We start from the raw sequence: 26,213 nt of genomic DNA on the forward strand, positions 1-26,213 counted from the left end.
ATATTTATAGTAAAAGACAACTTACGAAAACAATAACGTATAAACTAGCCCTGAATAGGTTTAGGCTAGAAGTTAAAAAAAGTTTCCCACAAGCTGGAAAAGTAAGATTACAGATCAGGCTTCCCATAGGAGAAAAAACCTATTTCTAAAGTAGAAACCGGTAAGTTTATAAAGGGATGTGACAAGGTGCGTGTGGATATACCCATGATTTGTGACGATCTGCTCACTCCATGCTTCCTAACTGCAGATAGGTTGCTTGTATGTAACCTTATACAGTAGAATAAAAATCAGAGTCTTCCAGCTCTTTTGCTTTCTCTTCCACAAACCCAGACATACAGATAACATCTTTTATTGTTTACTATTGCAGTGATTTCTATAGCTCAACCAAGATTGGAGCTCCCTTGTGTAAATAGAAAGTGATTAAAGAACTTGCAATAAATAATTTACCACTAATTAAAGTAAGTCAACCATTAAATTAATTTAGAAAATTGCCATTGTATTTTCACTCTTAAGAGTTTTTAATAATTATTTGTCACAGATCAATTTTTGCATTTCAATAGAGAGCAGATTAATTACAAATGTATATAATTATTTTGCTGTGTTTTACCCTTCTTGATAAACTCTGGCAACTTTGCTTACAAAACTGTTTGAAACCTTGGAGTTAAGCAGCTCTCAAACAGTCAAATAGCACTGAATGCTTTCCCCAGCTAATGCTACATTTTAATGGATCAAGGACAGAGACTGCTGGAATAAATGTGATAAGTGGCCAGGAAATAGCTCATAGGTTACAGAGATGTCTTCTGCATGGTCTGATGATTTTTTAATGCTTATTCAAAATTCATAACAGTTTTTCCCACTGCATTCTTTTCAGGTAGATTGGGTAATGTGATAGGAACACTGAATTAGAAATTTTTCAGTTCCACACATTGTCGTGAATCTGATAGTCTTACCGTTTGTTATCATCACGGACCAAGTATTCGTATCTGTTGGGCCATCCCTGTACACATTGGTACACTATCCACATTGCCATGCAGAAATGCAGAGCTGTGAACAGATAACTGAAAGTTGTAGCATTTGCCACACTAATGTGCTATTATTTGCCTGCTTTGATGTTCTCGCCCATAATGGCTCATCCTTTTGCTTCAAAGGGATCCCACTAAACTGTAACTGCAGTAAAGGCCTACAGGAATCTTGCTATTTGTAGAAAAAAAAGCACACCTTTTTCTATGGCTCTTCTAATCTTGTGATGTTTTAAATATATAAGACATGTTGCATGATAATCTTCCCTGACTCATCTGCATACTTAGGTCAGGGTTTTTCATGACTAGTGGCTTTTCTAGAATTGTCTTATAAGGCTCTGCAGCCTGTGTTTTTCTTTCTGAGTGTTTGAAAGGGGTGGGATCTGCTCAAAATGTAAAAGTGATAAGTTTTGGTCACTTGGACAGTATTATTGCATTTCCCTGCTCTTTCTCAAAGAAGTTGAGTGATGTTGAGAAAAGTACATTTTTAAAACCTTTTTCTTATTGATTTGTATCCTAAGGAAATTAAGTTGGAATATGTATGTATGATCCAGCATTCATTTAAGGTTCCAGTAAACCAGGCATGGTGTTTGACCTGCATTTGATTTTGGAGCTACATTGGTAGAACTTTATATTAAGCCATTGGATTTTCATTCCAATTTAAAGTTTCCTCCTTCCATCTTGCTTGTGCTTTTGCAGAGCACTTTAGATTTCAAGATTTTTTTACCCAAGGTGCATTATAGAATTAATATTACTTGTATTTCTTTTTTTTTATTCTTTTTTTTTTTTTTTTAATACAAAGAGTACATCTAAACATTCTTGGATTCCAAGTCTGACTGTTATTAAGAGGTGGCTTTATCACAAGCTGACCACACTATAACAGAAGGAGTATTCAGGTAACCTTTGAGAGAGCATGGATATGTTCTTTAAATTGTGTAAGTACCAGCTGTAAATTTCTCTCTTTTGTCAGTCATCAGTTTTGTCACTTCCTCACTAATAACTTAGCCTTATTTGCCCTCTTGTAATTAAAACAAAATCTTACACTTTTAAGTGACAGATTAGATGTTTTTGCCAGGAATTAATGCACGACACACGTTCTTCTTGAGATGTGTATTTTCAGCTACTAGAAGCATTGCTCCCACTGTTTTGTAAGTACCAGGTGCATCCTCTTCCCCCTGCTTACACTGAAAAGCTCCAGAAGACAGAATTCAGTTGGAAGGAGGGATGTGTAGTTTATGCCCTCCCTTACCATAAGCAAAACCAGATTTTAAAGAGGGGCTAAAGAATACAAGAATGCAACTGCAGTAGAGGGAAATAGAGAAGTGACACAGAGGAGGAAAGATGTTGCCCTGGGTTTCTGCTTCAGGCTAAGCTGTCCTGTCCGCTATTACGCAAAACGCGCTGCAACTCTACTCCCAGCAAAACAAGGAGCAGCATACGCTGGCCCTTCCTAAGAGTGGATTCCCTTCATCCGCAAAGCGTAGTAGTCAGGAAACCAAGGGCAAAGGGGAATAAGAAACTGTGGGCAAACTAACTCTGTCAATCTAGAGGACCGTGGAAGGACTCCCTGCTCCGAGCATGGAGTACAAATGTCTTTTACTCAACTTCATGGCTGAAACATAACCTGTAACTTTTGAAATGCCATCAGCGGTCACTCACATACCTCGATTGCACACTCTTTGCCTTTTAATGGTTGCTGCTCACTCCAATATAGGTAAAAAAATTATTGGCTGGCTATTGTAGCCACAGTTGCCAGTGATAAAATAGGTGTTAGCATTGGTAATTCTGAAAAAAAAACCCAAACCCACAAAAAAAAACCCAAAACATTTTTTGAAAATCTTTGCTGATGTACTAGTTGCATACACAGGTTTTTGAGAGTTTTGAAAACAGTCCTACATTAAAGTAGTATAAAATCCTAGCTGTGAGTCACAGCTTATGCAGAGACAATGTAACTTCTGCTTATGTTAAGAAAATAGATCTTAAAAGAGGAATGATCAAAACCAGGTTGATTAGAGCAAAAGAATATAGTAGGTTGGAACAATGCAAGTCAAGCATCTTAAAGAGTTTGTTTCCTATTAGAAATTTAAATCTCCTAAAAAGCATTGCCAAGTTGTAACAAGTCCTTTATTCCACAAAAATAAAATGATGTGGAAAATGAATATTGCCCTCCAGCCAAATGACATTCCGGGTTGCCCAAATATCTTAAATTGTTCTCTGTTCTCTCTGGCTTGGGCTTCCCTTTCTTCCTCATTGACTTAGCTGAGGCAAAGAGATCTCTTCAGAGAACAAGAATGCAGTTGCTTCCAAAATAGGGACAGGAAATATTCATGATTGATTTACCTTTTTCTTAGACTTTCAGAACAGTTTAATAGAGAATGGGTATTAGTGAGCCTGAAGTCTTTTTGCTTCACATCATTCTCTTTGGGAAGGTAATTTTAAAACAGAAATGAAGACTGAGTACTATGGGAAGTCATCCACACACACTGTTTGGATGTGTGTTATGGATAGCTGTGCCTATCAAAAAGGAGCAAATTACAACTTTCTCACTGCGAGGTCCAGAAGCTTTGAAGATATGTTATTAAACCAGATACTGAACTGTTTGGATAGGGACGGATGAAACTCTGCCTGGGTAAAGTCAGGTGAATCTCTGCTTAGGAAATACAAATAAACTTGCAGTTTATAAATCTAAATATTTATCCAAGGAGACACAGTATGGAGCAAAGAGATTCTCCAGTGGTATCATGAACACCTCTCCACCCCCTTGGTCATCACACAAGATAACCACTGTTGTCCTCCTTTCTCATCAGAGGACAGGAAGATACAACTGCGGCCACATACATGGGTTTTCCACATGTCAAGATAACTAGCCCCATGGAGAAGTAGTAGCATCCTTGTTTCTCACTAGCTTCCCTCAGTTAATAGCTCATCAATCTGTGCTGTAGCTCATTGAGAAATTACAGGTTTGACACGGGAATGAGTAACTGTAGGGTCAGGCCCTGTGTCACACGGGAGGTCAGAAAGATGGGTTGTACTAGTGCTGATCTGTGCAACACCCAGCGTGGGGTGAGGCTCCCCCTTCTTGCCGGGAGCCCTGTGCTGCAAGTGTGGACATACTTCAGCCATTCTCATGGTTTGTTGCCACCTTGCTGTCTGTAGGCTACGTCCTTGCTGAGCTTTTTAGAAAGGTTTTGGGGTAATTTCTGCCTGAAATATAATCATCCCTCTTTAATTCAGGTCAAGACTTGTATCGTTTCCAGGCTCACTGGAGAGGGGATGATGCCTCACAGCTTTTAAGTGCAGCATCGTCTTGTGCCACTGTGCTGTGCCTGCAGCCTGCTGAGACCTGCTGCCGGCAGCTGGGAAAGGGGTATAGTTCTCAGGAAAGCAGAAGTTGATGGTTTGCTGTTAGCACAAATCTCCTGAAAGAAGATTTCTTCTGAAGGACATGGAGATTGGAAGGAGAGGATAAGGAAAGATGAGGGACGTGAAACGAGCGTCTGTGAAGGATGACTGGATGGGGATTAGTTCCTCCTTTGATGATTTTGGAGGCTGGGCAAAGGAAAATCCTTAATTTTCTGCATCCATTAAAGCTGTCGGGACAAGCAATATGCAGAAGTCAAGCATAGGGTGGATGGGTCCCTTGGGAGAGTACCCTAATGCTTCTGAGGGGCTGATATCTGGATTCAGAGAGTATTTCTAATACAAACATCATTTGTTTATTAAAGCTGTCTCAGAGCCCAAGTGGCATCTGGACATTTGCCTCTTCACATCCACTAGTTACCACCACCATTACAGTGCAGATGGTGGTATGTCTGCCTTGGGGTATAACTTATAATAGGGAGTGAAGGTCTGCAGTTGCCAGAAATCAAATTATCAACAGCCAGGGGTCTGAAAAAGTGGAAAAATTAAATAGAGATAAATCACAGAGCATTGATGGCTGCCATCCAAGTAGTCTGAAAGAACCAAACAACCAAGCAGCCAAACTGCTACCCCAAATATATAATTTACCCTTAAATTAGCGCTTTACCTGCTCATTAGAAATGTGTTGTTCCAGAGCTTTATACAGAGCAAACCAAACTTACTCCAGGAGATCTGTGTCACTTTTATGAAGTGACCATGCAGGACACTGGGGCTGAGTGGTCGCTCCGAGTCTCGTTGCAGCCCTGCTTCCCTCTTTTCCCCAGGCAGAGCTGACATATTTTCCCAGGCAGGCGCCGGCTCATCTGCGCTGCCCTTTCCCGGGTGAGGGAGGGGAGGCGGGAAGGGGACCCACCACCCTCCCCAGAGCAGGAGTGGGTCGTGCAACGCTTGCCATGGCATCAGAGGCTGGATTCGGCCCTCTGCATGTGCGAGTGGAGCTGAGCCTTAAACATAGACTTAAGGAGGCACTATGGTGGGTGAGAATCTGCTAAAAACAGGCAGTGTGGTTTTTATATGTTGCGGCATGCTGCACCAAAATTTTGCATCACAGCCTTTTGATCTTGCAGCACTGCTAATCTGGGGCTCTGCAGCAATTCAAAACGTATTCAAAAGGTAGCATTCAGATCCAGACCTGCGGTTAAATTTAGTCTGCTAGAATAACATCCTTGATTGCATAAAAGTTATTATCTGATTTCTTTCCCAATATGTGAGGGGTTATCTTCCCCAAAAATGCTAGTTTGGCATTAAGCAGAAATCAAAAACTTTCGTAAGTCTTTAAATCCAGTATCCTGCCAGTTGTACTTCTCCACTCCCTTTCTTTATAGTGTCAATATCACAGCTATCACCATATTAGAAATAGTAATCCATGGTGAAGGAGAATTCCTAGCTTCTTCATTAACCAAACACCAGATAAATCAGAAAGTGTAGCAAGAATAATTTCATAAATTATTAATTCCCTGCAGAGGATGCAAAATTTAAAAGAGGTCTTGTCTTTCTGAGTTTGTGTTTCTTAGATAAGAGTACGGAAAAAAAATCCCGTTTACCTATATTTGAGTTATATTTGGGTATAAGCAGACTATCAAGAATCTATTTTCTCCCTCCCTCCTCTTAAAGGCTTGTTGTGAGGGTGTGCACCAAAGGAAAAATCAGTGCTGTGACTATTGCCTCAAAAAAGACAGACCCTTTACCTACTGCTGGTTTCCTCCCTGCTTACTAGAGAGCAGATGTACACAGAAACAGATTCATACATTTGTTATGCATTTAACAGTGCTGTACATCTCTTTTCACCAATCCAACGAGCTCGACTGCCATCACTGTAGTACGACTAACACACTGCTCCATACCTTGTGCCCCTTCTGCAGGTGAGAAATTCAGACCTGGAGGAGTATCTCACCAATACTTTGTTAAATTTAGTTTAGCTGAAATGTCTCCAGAAAGTCCAAAGGTCAAATGGTAATGCCAAGACTTATGTGTACAGGCAGTCCTTTCTCTAGAGCTCACGTAAAGGGCAGTGGCAAAGACTTTAATGCACAAGCCAGATTTTTGAACAGGAGAAAGTCTTAAGTATCCATCTTTTGCTCACCTGGTAACTTCCCTGAGCTGTATGTTTAGAAAACATATGTTGTTTTGCTTTTCCTGAAAAAAGGGGATTTATACAGTTAAAAGTATCTGTTTCTTTCCTAAACAGTCGCCCAATGAGAGTATACCATTTCCAGCCAGACATGGCCTTCCTAGGGATATTTTTTCTAATGAAAGGAAGAATTTCCACAAACTATCTAATGAAAACAGTTATCAGCATGAGTTGAAACTGGACAATACACAGGATGCACATTCCTAAGAGTAAGAATTACTCAGATGTCCAAAAGTCAGTCTGCTTTCAAGAATGAAAATACCAGCAGCACTGAATACTGAGATGGAGGAGAACCCTGTGGCTCTTTGGTCAGCGGCTCTGGCTTACATTGCCTGAAATTCCAGGTCAGCATTAGCAGAGAAGTGCTATTAAAGATAATTGCTTTAAAGCCCCTCACTCAATAGGGACACTACATTAGAGTGATCATGTTGAAAGTTCTGGAGGATCAGCAAGGGAGGTGAGATAAGAAGAAGAATAGCAAAGTAAGTAACAAACAGGATTGGAGGGGTGATGGAGATCTAATGCGTCGTAAAGATGAATTGATCTCAAAAGTAAAAAAAAAGCCTTATATGAAAAAATATATTATTTTCCCTGACAATAATAAGAAATACCTACATGTATAGAAGTAAAAAGAGAAAGAAGGTGGAGTCCAGCATACAGGGCAGCCTCTGAAGCAGCAATCAAGAGACTCTGGTTCTATTCTTGGCATTTTATTCTTCTTGTACTTCTTTCTCCTATCACATTGCTAGCTAGTAAGAGCTCTGCAGCAGATTAGTAGCTGTGAGAGCTGTGTGATTTATAGAGCAGCAACAAAACTGCCAGTTCTTACCTGGGACGCATAGCTATACTGTCGTTATTTTAGAAATGATAATGTCTTGGAGTTTGCTTAAGCTCGGTCTCAGTTATGTGCATGGACATACATAGCAACACCAAACCCAACCACCACAATTATCTTTATCTTCTTTGTCTGTCCGGATGTGTTCATCAATTAGAGTGTGCAACAATATCTCAATTTGTGTGTTGAGAAGTCACAGTTATTTCAGAGGCATTCACAATACGAAAAAAATTTAAACACTCCCTGCAAGGCTCCTTATCTTTTTCCAGCATGATTTTTCTTTGTGTTACCCAGCTATCTGTGAGCCTTTGGCAAGATCCTCCTGGAAGTTCTCACTCTCTTTCTTTTTTCCCTCATCCTGAGTATGGTGAATAACACTGAGTCATCTGCACGCATGCCCAGTTCTGTGATTTTTTCTCTCCTTCTCCATTCATTATTAGTTGAAACTGAATGCTGGGATTCAAATCACCTAATTTTTGAGGTTTATAATGCAGAGATTTAAATCTGAGTCAGTGTCCCTGAGCTCCCTTTGCAGTCTGTGGAGAGGAATAAACAGTTGTAGGACATGATTCATCTCATCTTAAACGAGATTTGTGAAACAGGTCAGATGAATCATATCTTAGAAGCCCTCTACAGACCTAAGCTTGCTTAAGCATGAAAGAGAAACAGTCTAGTGTCAGATCTGGAGAAAAGGAAAGAGTAAGCCTATGCATCCTGATTCTTGGAGAGGTGGGAAAGGACTACGGCATTGCTACCCAAGGTTATTTATGTTGCCTTACCATAAGCCAGATAACATCCAAGGTATAGGTCGGCATGAGCTTGGACAAGCAGATACACCAGCAGACCTGTGTGGAAGGAGTAAAGAGGGGCAGGGATGCTGGGGGAGAGCAGCCACCCCACTGGGTGATCAGGAACCAGGTTAGGTGTGACTAACCTGGCCCTAAAGCTGCGCCACTGGTGGTAGGGGCAGCCCTTGTCTCTTGTGCCTCCTCCACCCCAGCTGCCTGCTTCTGCTGCCTCCCCTCCAGTAGCTCTGCTGCCTCTGCTACCACAGGGGAGGAATGACTTGCTGAGCTGTGTGAAGACTATCTCTAAAAAAAAGAGAAAAAGGAGAAAAAAAAGGTTGATTGAAGCTGGATCTGAGACCTGCTCAAGCTTGCCTCATGGGTGCATGGGGGAAAAAGCAGAAAACTGGGAAAAAGGAAGGTAGTGTTTGCAGAAGTATGTGTTATGGTTAGTACTCATGTCTGGAGCAAAAGATGTTGTGTTCTGGACAACTCAAAGGTATTCTTGCCTGGAGCTTGGAAATATTATTCCCTTCTTCTTTGTTTTATTTCCTTTGACTCTACAAGGTTTTTGTTCTTGACGTACTACAAAGCAGAGACACTATCAGCCTCTCTGTATTACCTCAGAGGGTGTGGCGCACAATATCTGCTGAAGTGTTTTCGTGATAATACCAAAGCTTATTACAAACACACTTCTTCATACTGGAGGGTTTTATTTTGGTGGTTTTGAAATGGTAGGCAGCTATACTCAGAAAATGCATTCTCTTTTCAGGAAATGCAGGCAATGGGAGAGTTGTTTTGCTGTCACATAATGGTTCCTTGGTATTGAAGTCTGGCCATGAATTGAAAGTTGATTTCATGTATGAAATATCTAGACCATGTACTGACAAACAGTCCTACTGGGAAAGATTTTTTTCAGCTCTCCAAGTATATATTCGATATTGGCTTATGGAAAGAAGCTCCTGCACAGCAGACTAGGACATGCTGGTTGCAGTCTGAGTTTTGAATGAAAGCAAAATAGCACAGAAGGTCTTAATCTATTTTTAAAAATCGGTAATAGCAGGTAAAATGTAAAAGACTGGAGGTTACAAGCCAGTTCACATCTCTTGACAATTACATCCACGGGAGGACAGGAGAAGCCAGACCCACACCAATGACAACTAAGTGTCCCAGCTCAGTTTTGGACCACTGTGGGAACTGGGGTATCATCAGTGCTGACCTATTTCAGTCCAAAAGCAGGCTAATTGGATTTGGAGGTTCATTACTGTAGCAACTAAAAAAAAAAGTCTGTTCTACAGATATTATGGCTCTAGGAGTGCCTGTAATTAAGGCAGCCCTGTTTTAGCAAGCCCCTGACTTTCTGAACAGCCTGTTCTTCACTGAAGATCATGTTGATTCTCTCTCCAGAATGAATACATTGCGAATGTGAGTGGCTTCTTTTTTATTTTATAAGCTGAAGAAAGTAGACTTTCACATTAGAAAATAAATAAATTAGGGAGGCTGAGGGAAGCAAGATTTAGGGGTGTAAAGATATGAGCAAGGTAGCTAATTTGAAACTAAATTGAATTTGGTAGGGTTTGGCTAGCTTGGAGAAAATATTTTGAATAAATAAATTACACTTGCTTGTGAACAGTAAGCTGTTCATATAGAAAATAAATTCTGCAAGTCAAGAGGGGAACAGCTCAATAGGGATACTGGTGCATGTTTTAGTCCGGGTACATGTCTAATAAAATATTCTGAAGGAGAAGGCTGCCAGCAAAATACCTTTGGGCCTTTTTTTTGTCCTCACTGGTACTCTTTCATATGCATGTATGTGTCCTTGATCATCAAGTTATGCAAGCGATTCGATATCTTAACTTTTAAGCTATGCAACCCAAGATGCTTTGGAAATGTGCAAGTCCAGAGCTGAGAAACTGGAAACAAATGATAGCTCCATGTACTTTGCAGAACTACACCAGTTTAGATCAGCTGAGGACTCAACATCTTTTCTGGGAAGACTCATGCTCCTAGCTTGCTCTGAAGTACATTTTCATTTTGTCATCTTGTAAAAGCCTTGCTGACTTCTTTAATAGCTTGACTCTGTATTACCTGCAAAAAGCTCTTTACTTGAGTTTTGTTCCTGATGGAAAGTGTCAATATGAGGACACTGTAATGTGTGTGTCACATATGTGCCATATATTTTGAGATTTTAAATGAGATATAAGTCACAGTGTAGAGATAAGCCACTGTAAGGAATAAATGTCACCCAAGAAGAAAAAGAAACATATCTGCAATTCACAAAATATAGCGATGAAATGTAATATAAAAATCTGTTCACCAGGGAGCAAGAAGAAAATACATCTGAAAGTATGTATGATAGGAATGAGGGTATTCTAAACCACCTTCTCATCTGTCCATAAGTGATGAATCTTCAGGTGCTCGCTGTGAGCAATTCTGTCCCAATGGCAGAGGAATTTTACCTGGGCCTGTTGTCTTGCTTCTGGTCCCTGTGGAGGGAAGGAAATGTACTTAGCTGTGAACAGGATCAAGGCTGCCTTCCTCAATCCTCAAAAAGAGATATGAGAAGCATTTCCACTGAGACACATTTTTTTGCCAAATACCAGCCCCAGAGTGAAACTGGTGTGACCATGTTATTTTCCCACCATTTCTCCACAGGGCTCTAAATGGGCCTATGAAGCTGCCAAAATCATATTTCCTTTCAACCTATGTGAAGGCACATCAGTAGTTACTAGAAATGATGACAGACGGGGTTCCCAAAAAAGTTGGTCAGTGGGGTAAAACCAAAGTCTTCCCATAGCAACAAGGGAGGATATCAGAGGACTTTGTCTCTCTGCAGTCAGAAACCTGGGTGATGAACACCTAAACTCATGAGGAGGAGGAGGAGGGAGGTGCCATTTAATTTCCAGCAAGCACATGAGGAATAGCATTTGCTATTCTAAAAAAAATAAAGCCTCCCCAGTCAATAATCTGGAGGAAATTTTACCCATGGGATGCTGAGGTAACCTTTCTCACCCTGGGAGCTGGCTATGGATCCCACTGCTCTTGCCCTGCTGCCACCACCTCCTAAGGTTACTTTTCTGACAAGTTGAAGGCAGCTTATTTCTTTTCAAGCCCTGTGCCTGCTGAACAGAAAATATCAAATATTATACAGCAAAGCACTGCTTGCATGTTTAGAAAACCCAGAGCATGCTATGTTTGTAGGAATTGTGCTAAAATGGTAGCATATTTAAATAACATCCTACCTGGTGGGGCAATTAGCAGAGTCACACATGGGCATTTCTGTTGCTCTACATGGACTACCTCCTTTTTGTATTGCTGTTACATCCCAGTGCTCTGGTGTGGTGATCTGTGAAGCCGTTCAGGAGGCTGTCCTGTGATGAACTGATATTTTGGCAGTGAGAGCTGCTGGTAGTGATGGAACTGAAACATTGTTCTTACCCTGGAATTTTGCTTATTTTGATTAACCAGTACACTAGAGCTACTGGGATGTTTGTTGAATTTCACAAGTTAAAGGATCACTGGACACAGTTCTCTTGTGGAAGATGAAAGTAGCTAAGCCAGACTGCTCGGTTTCCAAGTGCAAATTTCTTTTTTATTTTACTCTTCCACCTCTAAGGGAGAAAGCATCTCTCAGAAAGCTGAAGTCTTTTTTCCCCATTTCTTTTAGTACAATAGGTTAAAGCTACATGGTTGAGAAATGGCACCATGAAATGCCTTTTTTTACAATAGGTCTTTGAGCAAACGATGTTCAAACCATCCTGAGGAAGAAAAAAAAGCATGAATTACTAATATTTGCCCAATGTGGATTTCTGTTTATGTCGTGAACACCGATGCAGAGCTCTTTTTTTCACTGAATAGGCTGGAGGATGACACACAGAGGCTGTTCACAAAGGCTAACATTAGGCACAGGAAGCTAATCTCTTTAGCCTGCCTTTAAAGTTAGTGGCACTAGAATGGATGACTCAGAGAAGGAGCAGCTGAATTTAGGTGCTCTCGCTTGCTGGAAGACTGTAGACAAACTGGTCTAACTAAAGTTGTGAGTGTATCTTTTAATGACCGTACCCAAACCGTATGTCTTTAAATATGCTCACTATTTTGATCCATGGCAATGCACTCACACGCTTTGCCAGATGGATGTGTTCCATCTGTCTTTTTCTTCAATGGCATATATCACAAGCATCAGCTTGAACAGTAAATCTGTGCTAGAGTTAGACATGGTTTATTATTTCTGTTAAAAGTCTATGAAAGATCAGTGATCTGAAAAAGTGCCACAAATTTTATTCAGATTTATAAAGGACAGAGGAGAAGAGTAGGGGGCAACTTGTAAGATGCACAACAGGCAACAGCCAACATTTTGGTCTGCAGTCTCATACGTAAAATAGTTTGAAGGATTAGGGGCGAAAGTTCTGCAAATTGTCACCATAACCACAGCTGGAAGTAAGGGTCAACCAGTGCCGTAGGTACGGTTGCACATACGACTTTCTGTACATTAATCAATTTGATATTTAATTCCTGTGAATCTCGGCTGCTAATGCAGAATGGGGGAGATTTTGGACTGCTTGTGGTGTAGAAGCCAGAGAGGTCATCAAGTGCAAAAGGGCAGGAGCATGGCGTAAATAGAAGATGCTGTGCTTGCTGCATTTACGATGACTGTCTCTCATTGTACAGCTCAATATACAATTGGCTGGTACACGCCTTATTTACTTGTGGGTTTTTGTTTGTTTTTGTTTTCCTAGAAGTCCCTTTAAAGTAAGCATCTTGCAGTCCTGAATAGCATGCAATGTGCTGTAATCATGCATGTCTGAGCATCTTGCAGTCCTGAATAGCATGCAATGTGCTGTAATCATGCATGTCTGAGCAAAACTTGCATCCACACATACCCAGTTTGTAGACAGATAAACCCCAGGTTTGTGTTAGCAGCCTGGAAGCACTTTTGCATTGTCCACTCACAGTGTTTTCATGTAATGGCCACAGTTTTGAGCTCAGCTGTTCAGAATTTCCAGAAGTTCATTCCTCTCCCTTGGCAGCCCTGTTTTGATTGAGAACAACTTTTGTTTTGGCTGGAAGATGTGTAAGCAGATGAGCAGAGATTGCTGAGAAAGATGAGTTGATTCTGGGACTCCTCACTTTGGGGAGAGAATCATAGGAGAAGGTCTTCAGGCTTGTTTGAAGACTGGACCAGCCAAAGCCACTGTTTATTAGTGTCAGCAAAGACAGTGCAGTGACAAAAGGGAAGGAGGCTCCAGTCATTACTGCTTTATGTCTTCTGTTCCTCATAGTTCATACTTTTTCTCTCCTGGGGATTGCTGCACTTCATTTCTACCTGTCACCTTGCTGACAGAGCTTCTCTAGCTCTGCAACACAGTATTTATCAGATGGTAGATATTTGCCTATTAAGAGCACTTTCTGATAAACATCTCTGTTGCACTGTCCAGGTGCTCAGAAGCATACTAACTTCTTTCATGAGCAGGACAACATTTCTCCTTGCTGCTGTGTAGAAGCCAAAGTATAACTCTGGGAGGCAGAACAGCAGATGATAGGCCAAATTCCTCAGTGCACCCTGTGGAGATATGGCAGCCAGAGAACAATGCACCCATGTGGAGCTTTGCAACATGTTTTTGAGCATGAATATGTGGCTACTGAGCACCATTTTTTATTATCTTGTCTGGATACCATTCTTTGTGCGTTGCTGGAGAAGTAACTCTTCCTGCTGGTGTTTTTAGATACTGGATCGATGGGTGGCAAATGGGAACAGGCAAAGCAATCCTTTCTGTAGTCTTCCTTCCACCATGAAATATGAGTTCTCGGCTCCCTGCCGTGCTGGGTAGAGTTGCAGCGTTCCCTAGAATGGATCCCCTGCTTGTGTTTCTAACGCAAAAAGAGAAGGTGAAAGCATGATGGACAACTGCTTTGACATAAGTAATAAAAGAAAGTTGAATCTGACTTACGATTTCTGCTGAAGTGGAGCTGTAGCTGTTCATAATAATTTCAAAATGAGTTAGAGTTGAATACAGCAAATGTGGTAATTGGTAGGTGGCCTCCAACTCATCTTAATCTGATCTAAATCCAACCTAAGTGATAGTCTTTGCAGGAGCCCAAACATTGCATTTTCCTGTGTTCAGCTGATCAGTGAATATCTCAGAAATTACAGTCCCTGATCACACTGCAATATCTGTCCATTCTTTTTGCTTCTGAATTTTCCTTCCACAGTAGACCAGAATTCCCATTTCATGCTTTTTATAGAATCATAGAATCACTTAGTTTGGAAAAGACCTTTAAGATCATCAAGTCCATTAACCTAGCACTGCCAAGTCCACCACTGCACCATGTCCCTAAGCACCACATCTACACTTCTTTTAAATACCTCCAGGCATGGTGCCTCAACCTCTTCCTTGGGCAGCTTGTTTCAGTGATTGACAACCATTTTGGTGAAGATTTTTTTTCCTGATATCCAATCTAAACCTCCCCTGGTGCAACCTGAGGCCATTTCCTCTTGTCCTATCACTTGTTACTTGGGAGAAGAGACCAACACCCACCTGGCTACAACCTCCTTTCAAGTAGTTGTACAGACCAATAAAGTCTCCCTTCCCCTCCCCTTTTCTCCAGACTAAACAACCCCAGTTCCTTCAGCACCTCCTCATAACATTTGTGCTCTAGACCCTTCATCAGCTTCGCTGCCCTTCTTTGGACACGCTCCAGCACCTCAATGTCTTTCTTGCAGTGAGGGGCCCAAAACCGAACACAGCACTTGAGGTGTGGCCTCACCAGTACCAAGTACAGGGGGACGATCCCTTCCCTAGTCCTGCTGGCCACACCATTCCTGATACAAGCCAGGATGGTGTTGGCCTTCTTGGCCACCTGGGCACACTGCTGGCTCATACTCATCTGGCTATCAACCAACATCCCCAGGTGCTCTTCCACTGGGCAGCTTTCCAGCCACTCTTCCCTAAGATGCCTGTAGCACTGCATGGGGTTGTTGTGACCCAAGTGCAGGACCCGGCACTGAGCCTTGTTGAACCTCATACAATTGGCCTCGGCCCATCGATCCAGCCTGTCCAGATCCCTCTGTAGAGCCTTCCTACACTCAGGCAGATCAACACTCCTGCCCACCTTGGTGTCATCTGCAACCTTACTGAAGGTGCACTCAATCCCCTCATCCAGATCATTGATAAAGATATTAAAGAGAACCAGCCCCAGTACTGAGCCCTGGGGAACACCACTTGTGACTGGCCACCAACTGGATTTAACTCCATTCACCACAACTCTTCGGGCCCAGCCACCCAGCCAGTTTTTTACCCAGCAAAGCATATGCCTGTCCAAGCCATGAGCAGCCATTTTCTTCAGAAGAATGCTGTGAGAAATGGTGTCAAAGACTTTACTAAAGTCTAGGCAGACAACATCTACAGCCTTTCCCTCATCCACTAAGTGGTCACCTTGTCGTAGAAGATCAGGTTGGTCAAGCAGGACCTGCCTTTCATAAACCCATGTTGAATGGGCCTGATCACCTTGTTATCCTGTATGTGCCTCATGATGGCATGCAAGGTGATCTGCGCCATAACCTTCCCCAGCACCAAGGACTGTAGTTCCCTGGATCCTCCTTTTGGCCCTTCTTGTAGATGGCATCACATTGGCTAACCTCCAGTCAACTGGGACCTCCCTGGTTAGCCAGGACTGCTGATAAATGATGGAAAGTGTCTTGGTTATCACTTCCACCAGCTCTCTCGGCAGACTTGGGTGGATCCCCTCTGGCCCCATAGATTTGTGTATGTCTAAGTGGTGTAGCAGGTTGCTAAACATTTCCCTTGGATTATAGGGTCTCCATTCTGCTCCCTGTCCCTGTCTTCCAGCTCAGGGTCCTGGGTGCCTAGAGGACAACTGGTCTTACTGCTAAAGACTAAGGCAAAGAAATCATTAATTACCTCAACCTTTTCCTTATCCTTTGTCACTATGTTTCACCCTGCACCAAATAAAGGATGGAGATTTTCCATAGCCCTCCTTTTGTTGCTAATGTATTTCTAGAAACATTTTTAATTGTCTTTTATGGCAGTAGCCAGATTAAGTTCTAGTTGTGCTTTGTCCCTTCTAATTTTCTCCCTGCATAACCTCACGACATCCTTGTAGTCCTCCTGAGTTGCCTGTCCCTTCTTCCAAAGGTCATAAATTCTCTTTTTTTTTCCTGAGTTCCAGTCAAAGCTCTCTGTTCAGTCAGGCCAGTCTTCTTCCCTGCCAACTCGTCTTTTGGCACGTGGGGACAGCCTGTTCCTGCACCTTTAAGATTTCCTTCTTGAAGACTGTCCAGCCATCCTGGACTCCTTTGCCCTTCAGGACTGCCTCCCAAGGGACTCTGCCAACCAGGCTCCTAAACAGGCCAGAGTCTGCCCTGCGGAAGTTCAAGGTAGCAGTTCTTCTGACCCCCCTCTTTATTTCTCCAAGAATTAAGAACTCTATCATTTCATGATCACTATGCCCAAGATGGCCTCCAACCATCACATCACTCACAAGTCCTTCTTGATTCACAAACAACGGAGGTCCAGCGGGGCGACTTCCCTAGTTGGCTCACTCACCAGCTGTGTCCGGAAGTTATCGTCCACACACTCCAGGAACCTCTGATACAGACACAGAAGAAATGTGCAACCAGAGTCGACTGGGCTGGTGTGAAAAGCAAAGGAGGGGAACTCTAGATGTTAAAAAGAAAGGTGTACCAATAGCATGAAGAAGCATATGGACAGAAATGGGGAAGTTGACCCAAAGGGAGAAACTCGGGGGAGCGTGAGCACTCAGGGACTGTGTGAGGCTCTCCTAATGCTGGGGCTCCTCTGGGATCCTGTGGGACTCATGGTGTCAGAAAACTCTCCAAAAGCCACCACGTGCCTGTCCTTCAGGCCCTCTGACTGCAGTTACCATAGCCAAGTGAGCGGAGGGCGCACAGTGCAGGAAAAGGCACTGAACTTTCAGATGCTCAGTGGTGGTGTGTGCGGTCAGCCAGCATAGCTTTGTAGGATTCATATGGCCTTATGGAGGAGCAGTCTGAAAAACATCGTACCACCTTCTCTGTTACTGAAAAGATGCTGCGCCGGGCAGATGCATATTTGAAAGAAAGCAATTAGGCAAAGCAGCAATTGTAGCACCATCATATACATATCTATTCATATGTGAAGAATGGCATAAGTAACTCTAGCTGTCTTTTGGGAAATTATGCTCCTTTTATATTTTATTAGCTAATAACTTTCTGACAACTGAGTCATCAAATTACAATAAAATCATAGAAAAATATTTTTAACAGTGAATATTTTAGCCAGTGTCTGAGAATTATGTACTCACTTGCTTTCATTGGAAAGGTTATTTAGATAAGAACAAGGAACATATCCACTAGAAGAAAGAAATACGGGCATGTCTGTCATTCTAGAAGTACCTGAAAGCAAGGGGAAGTATAGGAGAAGGAGAGATAAAATGGGGTAGAGTTAGAAAATACAGTATTTCAGTAGCATTAGCTGCAGATATTCTACATGTAGATTCTATTCCCCATTTTTGTTCTTAATGTCATACAGCAAATCAAACTAACCGATTAGTTTTGAAAACATATTAGTAAACTCAAAAGCATAATGACCACTATTGTCAATTATTAGGTGCTTGAATAATTTTAAGTCTAGTGGCAGACAAACAAAAAGGTAAGAAGTAACATATCTAAATATTAATTTTGGCATATGTTTCAGTTTGCTTATTGTTATTGCACGTATTTATTCTTTTTGCTCATACTTATCCCATACAGAAAAACTTTTGCCATCATTGTTTCTGAAAAGTGATTGAAGTCACATTGCTAGTTTAAGTTTAGGTTTAGTCATTTTCTTACATTGTTAAACACTGGTCTTTATTACTTAAGACATTGTAAAAAATGACTTGCTTAGTATATTTGTGCATGCTTTGAAATATTCTAAAAACTAACCATTGTCCTTAGCTTCTATATGTGTAATCCTTCAGTACGCTGCTAAAAAAAATTAAATACTCAGACCGTGGGACAAAGAAGAAACTGGGTTCCTGTTCATGGCCCTTCTGCTGAGTCAGCACAGGACTTGGAGCCATGTGTTGGCACTCTTTCTCGAGTGGAACAGCACCTCATTCGTTGCAGCGCTCGTGCCAGTGAGACTGCCCTCCTGGCAAAGAGCCGCCATGCACAAATAAGCACGAACAAGGACTTTGGCCATTAATGTTTCTGCCCCGTGAGCAAAAAGAAGTTTGGGGTTTGCTTTGTTTGTTTGTTTTCCTTTCCAAAGCATGTTCTGATCTTTTGATGGCAAGTGCTTTACAAACACTGAATATGATGATGTGCTGCCCAAGTAAGCAAGTAAATAAACTTAGTAATGATAGCCTTGGCCTAGTATGCCATTACTCTGGGCACTGTACGGTCATAATAAAGGACAGCAGTTGCTCTCCAAAACTACAAAATTAAGGGAGGGGAGATCAGACAGACATAGCAAAAAGTTAATTCCCAGGAAGGATGGGATTGTACCATTCGGCCTGAAAAGCACTCGCCTTGGCACCCTGGTTATCTAACCACCATTGTAGTTGGCAATGAAGAAAAGCACAATTTCAAGGTCAGATGAGGGGAGAGATTAAAATTTAGCTCAGTGAATGTTCTCAGGGGCCTGCTTTCCTTGCACATATCGTGTCATTACCAAAATCCAGGAGAGTCAATAATGTTGCCACAGCTCGTATGGGTGGTGAATAAGTGATTGGACCTTGCACTGTGACACAAAATACTGCAGCTGATGGAAGTCCAATGCTTTCTGTACCAAGATGAATATTTTGTATTAAGAGGGACTCCTCCATTGGCAGTGTGAGCGGCTGCCTCCCAAGAAGCTGATCATGCTTTCCCTAATCTCTTTCCTTGATGAACTGCCTGGAGAAGTAGAGCAACAGCAGAGTCAGCATAAAGCTTCACCTAGGTCTTTACTCCATTCGTTGTTGCACTAGTTACTAATAAGTTAGTACAACCAAGTTTTGTGCATCTGAGCAATTACAGTGCTGTTCATGTGGTTTTATATAGCTGCTAGGCCACAAGAGGAATGACCTGAATAACTCTCTTCTTTACAGGAGTTAATAACTTTTGCATTTTCTTACCATCTCCAGATGCAGGACATGAGTGAAATTAAACAAAATTGAAGACCTCCTAAAGGTCTATAGGGAGCTCAAGAGTCCAGTGTTATTCATGGGTCAGTGTCATTGAAATGGTATGACTTTGCAGCCTTTTCGAAAAAATGTATTTATGCTATCTTAAAACTGGAAACTAAGTTTTTTGGTGGGGGGTTTTTTGGTTGGGTTTTTTAATGGAAAAAGCCACTAAGTAATTTATATAAATTCACTAAGACAATTTCAGAGGACTAATACTGTCTAGGTTCAAAATATATAAGGATTATTAAAGCCCTGTATTGTGTAAAACTGAAGGGAACTGAAGGAACTGTTCTCCTGTAAAGGATTTTAATAAGACCGATGATTGTATTTTGTTATTTAGCTTGCTATTGTGCCTGCAAGCTTTCCTAGACTCTTATTGTACAGGCACACTATAAAGAGGCATTATAGCTCGCAGCCTTGGTTGCGACAGGATGAAAGTTTGGTGAACATCACTGATGGATCAGGGAAAAGAGTAACAGAAGAGGTCTCTTGTTGCAGCCTGCGCTGGAGCCCGTTTACCCAATAGTTTAATGTTCTTGTCAGAAAGGCTTTCTGTAGCATGTGTGAAGAACTGTGTGTCTTTAATTTTCCTTTCTTTCAAAGGCTGTTTCTTTCACAGAAAGAGGTGAGGGAAGCCATGTACAAGGAAGGAGATGGCTGTTCCTTCCCATGGAGCACAGGGGAGCAGCCCTTGGGCTGCAAGGTGGGAGGGTGGAGGGGAGCGGGGAAAACACAGCGAGGACCTGGAGCCCCAGTCCTCAGCTGTGGTGGCCAAAACCATCCTGGGGACTGGGCATCTGGGAAGAGGCAGCCACAGCTTGGGAAATATGGGAGTTTGCTGAAATCAAACTGTACAGAAAGGACTCACCCTACAAGGACACAGTGAGTGGGGAGCATGCTTTGTACAGCCTTTGCCTGCCTTTCTGCTGAAGTTAGTCACTGGAGGTTGCTCACTACTATCTGACTTTCTGAAGTTGTAACACCTTTTGGTCTTTCTTGGAAAATTCACTTCATGGAAGAGGTTCAGGCAAATCCACCTCAGAGCCCTAGTGTACTGGATCTGGCCAGTGTGGAGCTTACAACATCTAGCTGACTTGGAGTCCCACCACAACGTGGAGCAAACCAGAAGAGAGAATAACATCTGCGCTAGAGACTCACATTTTCTTGCTTAAAACATAGCTAATGCTGGAACAAAACATAAGCCTGGTATGCAATACATATACTTTCTAAAAGGCTAAAACAGGTGGATGAGGTCACAATTTTCTTTCTTTTTCCTCTTTGCAGAATTTTTAAAGCATTTGGATTGTGGATGTGGGGATAGCTATTGCTGTTGGTGGGGGGCCACCACTTGTTTCCACTTCATAACCCTGGTTGTGGCTGTCACGCAAAGCAAGGCAACCAATAAAGCAGTGCTGTGACAGTCAGGGGGTGAAAGCTGAACAACTGCAACAGGAGGAGAATTTTCAGACCTGATGGGTTTAAAGTTATTGGCGGATTTAAGTAATCTTTTTTATTTTAATTAATTAATTTTGTAGTGTTCTAGTGAAAGTCAATGGCTGACTCATGCTTTGGGCAATGTATGCTTTTGTTAGAGACATATTTTCTTGGAAATAAAAACATACCAGTGTTAAGTATGTTTTGAGATGCTGACACCATATCCCTTGACCAACATCACTGGTGTAGGCAGACTGCCAACCCGCTGCTCCCTTCCACCCTGCCCCTTGACCGACGTTGGCAGTGCAGTCAGGATGCCACCCACAGTATCCATGTGTGGTGTGATACTCTCAAATCACACTGCCATTGCTGGACCCAAGGGGCAGCGTGACTCTTACACGCATTCAAAAGGCATTTATGTGACTGGTTGTTGCTGCCGGGTGATCCAGACACCAAGTGTCCTGGATGTCCACCTGAAGCCACAGCATCACCTACGATGCCATGTTTGCTGTCGGTGATTGGAGGAGTCGTCGTATGGGCACACTGTTGCTCATCTTTCTTACCGCCTCAGTAAAGCTTTGTTTTCTAACATGTTGTCAGACTCCATCACTGTTCAGACCACAGACAGCAGATAATCTGGGAAGAAACATAGGGCAGCATATTTGGCTTCAGAAACACAGGGAAACATTGTGGTGCCTGATGTGGCTTCTCATCTCCCCGTTTGATTTCCAGCTGCCATGTCTTGATCATCTCAGCACTGAAGTGCTGTAGCCCCTCTTCCTAAATGGTAGCAGTAAAAAAGCAGTAGGACTAGGACATATTTGCTCCGCTTGAAACCCTTCTTCACCTCCTGGCAGCAGCATTCCTCATATTTGCTCTGTGAAGAATCAATAGTTTAAAAATAGAAATGAAGGAAAGAGTAAGAAGGAACCTTCCGAGACCCATAATTTTCAAAAGCCTGGTTTGTTTTCAGAATCTTTACTTTCCTGGTGACTTTATCACAGGAGTCCTTGCTGATGTCTTTAAGTGTGTTTTTATATCATTGTAACTGACTTAACTCTGTTTTTGTTCATCTCTTCTTCTCTCCCAGTGGAGTTTTTATACTGTGATTTGGCTTCCATGAAGTCTATACGGCAATTTGTGCAGCGGTTTAGAGCAAAGAATTGTCCACTCCATGTCCTGGTGAATAATGGTGAGTTCTGGTTTTTTCTTCAAATATCTGCAGGGGAAGATGTGACAAATGAGGCTCTCATCTATCACTTCACATTTCAAATCAATTATCTGAACCATACAGCAGGTTACAATATGGCTGCATTAACAGGGATGTCTTTCTAGGAGTCAAATTGCATTTTTTGTAGACATGATTAGCTGAGCAGACTGGACACTTCAGTGCCACCCCTGCTTGTGATGTTACTGCAAGTCTTGTTCCGTTGCTGTGTTTTTTAGCTCTCCAGCACTAAAAATCATGCGAATGCACAAGAATCTGAGCATCCCTAATGAAAAAACAAAAGGGGGGAAAAAAAAGAAAAAAAAAGAAAAAAAGAAAAAAGAAAAAAAAAAGGAAAGCTGTACTTTATGTCTGTACAAAATCTGTCCTTTCACCTTTATTTACTTTCTATCCCCTTATATTTTCCCTATATGAGCACATGTGTTTACTGTGGCTGCCTGATGAGATGGGTTGGGGGATTAATCCCTCTGAAATATAATCTAGCAAATTATCCAGTGACCTCAGGGCAGTCACTACTTAGGTCAAAGTGCTGCTGGAAAGTTGTCCATAAAGTTGTGTCCTCAGTGGTCAGAGAACAAATTAAAAGGACATTTATCTTGCATTCATACAATTATCAAATGAATCTCATTACTCTTAGGTATTTTAACTTTTGTTATTCACATACTTACCATCTAATTATGTTTTATAGCCACAGTATTTTTGGAAACCAGCCTGTACAATAATTTTCCTCCAAAACCCCTGCATGCTCTGCATGCATTTTCCTAAAGGGGAATTTTCACCTATTTAACTAGGGGAAAAACCTGCCAGCAACAATTTAGGCTTCTTTTAGAAGTTTTATGCTGTTATATGTTGCTGTTCTTGTTTTTGCAATTATTTGGATGTATTTTTATTAAGACATCCCAAAGAACATTTTCTGTTTTCCTGTGCACCCAGTGAGGGCAAACATGCTATAAATAAATTGGTTTGCTACATTTGTTGATGCCTTAAAGAGCTCTCAGTAACAAAAGCAAATATTGCAATAAAAATTCAAGATTATTTTATTTCCTGATTGATATGAAACATTCGTGAAATGTTCAATTAAATGTTCATTTTTATTTGATTAGTCAAAAAAGCCTACCATTATTATTCTAATTGTGCAATAATCAGAGGTAGTGGATATTTAATCCTGGTTACAAAATCTTTCCAGTTTTAATTGCCTGCTTTTAAAGATGCAGAGTACAAACTGTTACACAGATGGGAACAACACTACTTGAAAAAACAGCATTTTGTGGAAAAAAAGGGTTTGAGATCTATGCACTCGTCGGGTGACTCCTACCCTCCATCCATCGTCCACACAAGCAAAGCCAGGACTGTGCAGCAGGGGCTTGGGGGCAGCTTGGGGGAGAAATGATGGGTCTGAAAAAAACGAAAAGGCAGGAAGCCTCTTGAATAAAGGATTTTGTACTGCCCTAGGTCCTGCTGAAGCAGGATGGATGAAAATTGGAGTTAAATATCTCTTCTTAATCAAGAAACAAAGTTATATGAAAGTACATCTCCTAAAGTGCCTAATATGATATGAGAACAAAGAGTGTAGGCTCAAAGCTTCTTTTAAGAAAGAAGCTTGAGACTAATATTTGCCTGAATCAGTCTATATTTTCATGACCTGCAAGAAGGGCATTTGATTTCACTTAGGCTTGGTTACTAAATACAGCTGGCAAGAGAAATCTGTTGTTTGAGAAAATCATGTTAGAAACGACAATGAAATGAATGGTCCAACTCTGCTTTTTGCTGAATCTTTAACAGAATCACAGAAGCGATCACATCCAAAGCTGCTGTAAAGACTGCCATATAATTAGGTTAGTCTCCAACCATTACCTGGCAAGTCACCAACCTCCACTTCTGAAAGCTCTTTGCCAGTTCTTTTTTGGTTTTGTTTTTTCTGTTGGGTTGGTTTGTTGGGGTTTTTTTGTTCTTTTTGTTTGCTCTCATAAATAATCTGTAGCATTTAGTTTTGTTACTAGTTTTGTAGTGAAAATCCAAGTGATTTCTTGGTATGCAAGAGGAAAATTAACATATGGAGGAGAAATGGCCTGATGCAAAAACCTTTGAACAGCTTCTTTTGACTTTCCATCAGCGTTGAGCAGATCCAAGACAAATGCTGATGTTTGGGCTAACTGGTAGGCTTTTCCTTTTCCCTTTCCCTTCCCTAGCCTTTTTTTTGTCACTTTTTTTCATTGTAATCAATGCACTAAGGAGGGAGATTCAATCCATCGTGGACTGAAGGGCTGGAGGCATTACTCACTCAAAAGCCAGATCACAGTTGCCAGCTTCACTACCTTTACCGCATGATCCCCTGGACACAAGCTTGGCTCTCTGGAAGAGGACAATGCTTGCAATATTTAAAGGTCTGATAGGAATGAGTTGCTGGGCATGTTGTCAGTATGTTCACTCTCTGTCAGAAAACTCTGTTGACAATAGGAAAGCATTTTGCATGACCATTAGGTGCCTTGTAGGACATCTCATAATGACATGGTTGATTTTCTTTCTGGAAGCTCTAGCATTCTTGATATGAAGAGGTATTTTTAATTTTTAGCATATGGGGAAGAGCCTGTGGGCCAGGCATCTGTACAATGCATTTGAAGGCAGTCATATGCTTTTAAGAGTCTGACCGAAAGTCACCATTAGGTTTTGAAAATCAGACTTTGTGTGGGTCCCATGACTTCTGAATCAGACCATCAGCAACCTAATAAGAATTTTCCTCTCTATATCTGTCCTGGTTCTGGCAAGGATAGAGTTAATTTCACAAGGAGCCAGGACAGGTGAGCCAAGCTCGCCGGAGGCTATTCCATACCATGTGACGTCATGCTCACCATAAAAGGGGGCTAGTCAGGCAGGGGCGGGTTTGGCGTGGCTCCGGGACTGGCTGAGTGTCCGGTCGGTCGATCATCCGATGGGTAAATTGCTTTCTGTTATCACCCATTGTGAATATCTGTTATCAGTACTGTTGTTGGTTGTTTCCCTCTCCCTTGCCATCCCAGTAACCCGTCCCTATCCCAACCCACGAGGCTTTGCCATTGTTTTTCCGTTCTCCTCCCCATCCCGCTGGGGGAGGGGTGAGCGAGCGGCGCATGGTGCTCTGCTGCCAGTGGGGGCTAAACCACGTCACTGTCTTCATAGGACCAAGCATTTTATTATCAAGAACTGTAACGCTGTAATTTTTTTGCACACTGTATTAGTATTATTTCATAGAATCATAGAATCATTTTGGTTGGAAAAGACCTTTAAGGTCATAAAGTCCGACCATTAACCTAGCACTACAAAGTCCACCACTAAACCATATCCCCAAGCACCACATCTACAATCTTTTAAATACCCCCAGGGATGGTGACTCAGCAGCAGCCTGTTCCAATGCTTGACAACCCTTTCAGTGAAGAATTTTTTCCTAATATCCAATCTGAACCTCCCCTGGCACAACTTGAGGCCATTTCCTCTTGTCCTGGCACTTGTTACTTGGGAGAAGAGACCAACACCCACCTCACTGCAACCTCCTGTCAGGTGGTTGTAGAGAACGATAAGGTCTCCCCTCAGCCTCCTTTTCTCCAGACTAAACAACCCCAGTTCCCTCAGCCACTCCTCACAGGACTTGTGCTCCAGACCCTTCACCATCTTCGTTGCCCTTCTCTGGACACGCTCCAGCACCTCAATGTCTTTCTCCTAGGGAGGGGCTCAAGACTGAACACAGCACTTGAGATGCGGCCTCACCAGTGCTGAGTACAGGGGGACGATCACTTCCCTAATCCTGCTGGCCACACCATTTCTGATACAAGCCAGGATGGTGTTGGCCTTCTTGGCCACCTGGGCACACTGCTGGTTTGTATTCAGCTGGCTATTGACCAACACCCCCAGGTCCTTTTCTGCCGAGCCTCTTTCAAGCCACTCTTGCATTAAATCAAATTCTTTTAAATTAATTGATATAATCATGTCTATACATTTGTGATCTCTCCACATCTTATCTCCATGAGTATGTATCCTGTTTGTATGTGAATGTATATGATATTTGTTGTGGGCTTGTGTGAACATATCAAAAAGCCAAACATTTCAAGATGGATTGAGGAAAGTTCTAACATTATACAGTAATGCAAACTATGAAATTTATATTGAAATATTATTGAAGACATATGATTTGGCATGAATTACTGTGCTGGGTAAATAA

The 26,213-nt window shown here is 41.9% G+C and overlaps 1 protein-coding gene across 2 annotated transcripts in view; it reads left to right on the forward strand.

The window, feature by feature from the left end:
- DHRSX (dehydrogenase/reductase X-linked) overlaps positions 1-26,213 on the forward strand; it is a 176,953-nt gene that overhangs the window by 91,521 nt on the left and 59,219 nt on the right. For both annotated transcript variants that reach the window (XM_054813283.1, XM_054813290.1), the window contains one exon: positions 21,884-21,985. In XM_054813283.1, the coding sequence (XP_054669258.1) occupies positions 21,884-21,985 (102 nt within the window). The remainder of the gene's footprint in view (positions 1-21,883; positions 21,986-26,213) is intronic.

This window comes from Grus americana, chromosome 1 (assembly GCF_028858705.1).
Source record: "Grus americana isolate bGruAme1 chromosome 1, bGruAme1.mat, whole genome shotgun sequence".
NCBI lineage: Eukaryota > Metazoa > Chordata > Aves > Gruiformes > Gruidae > Grus > Grus americana.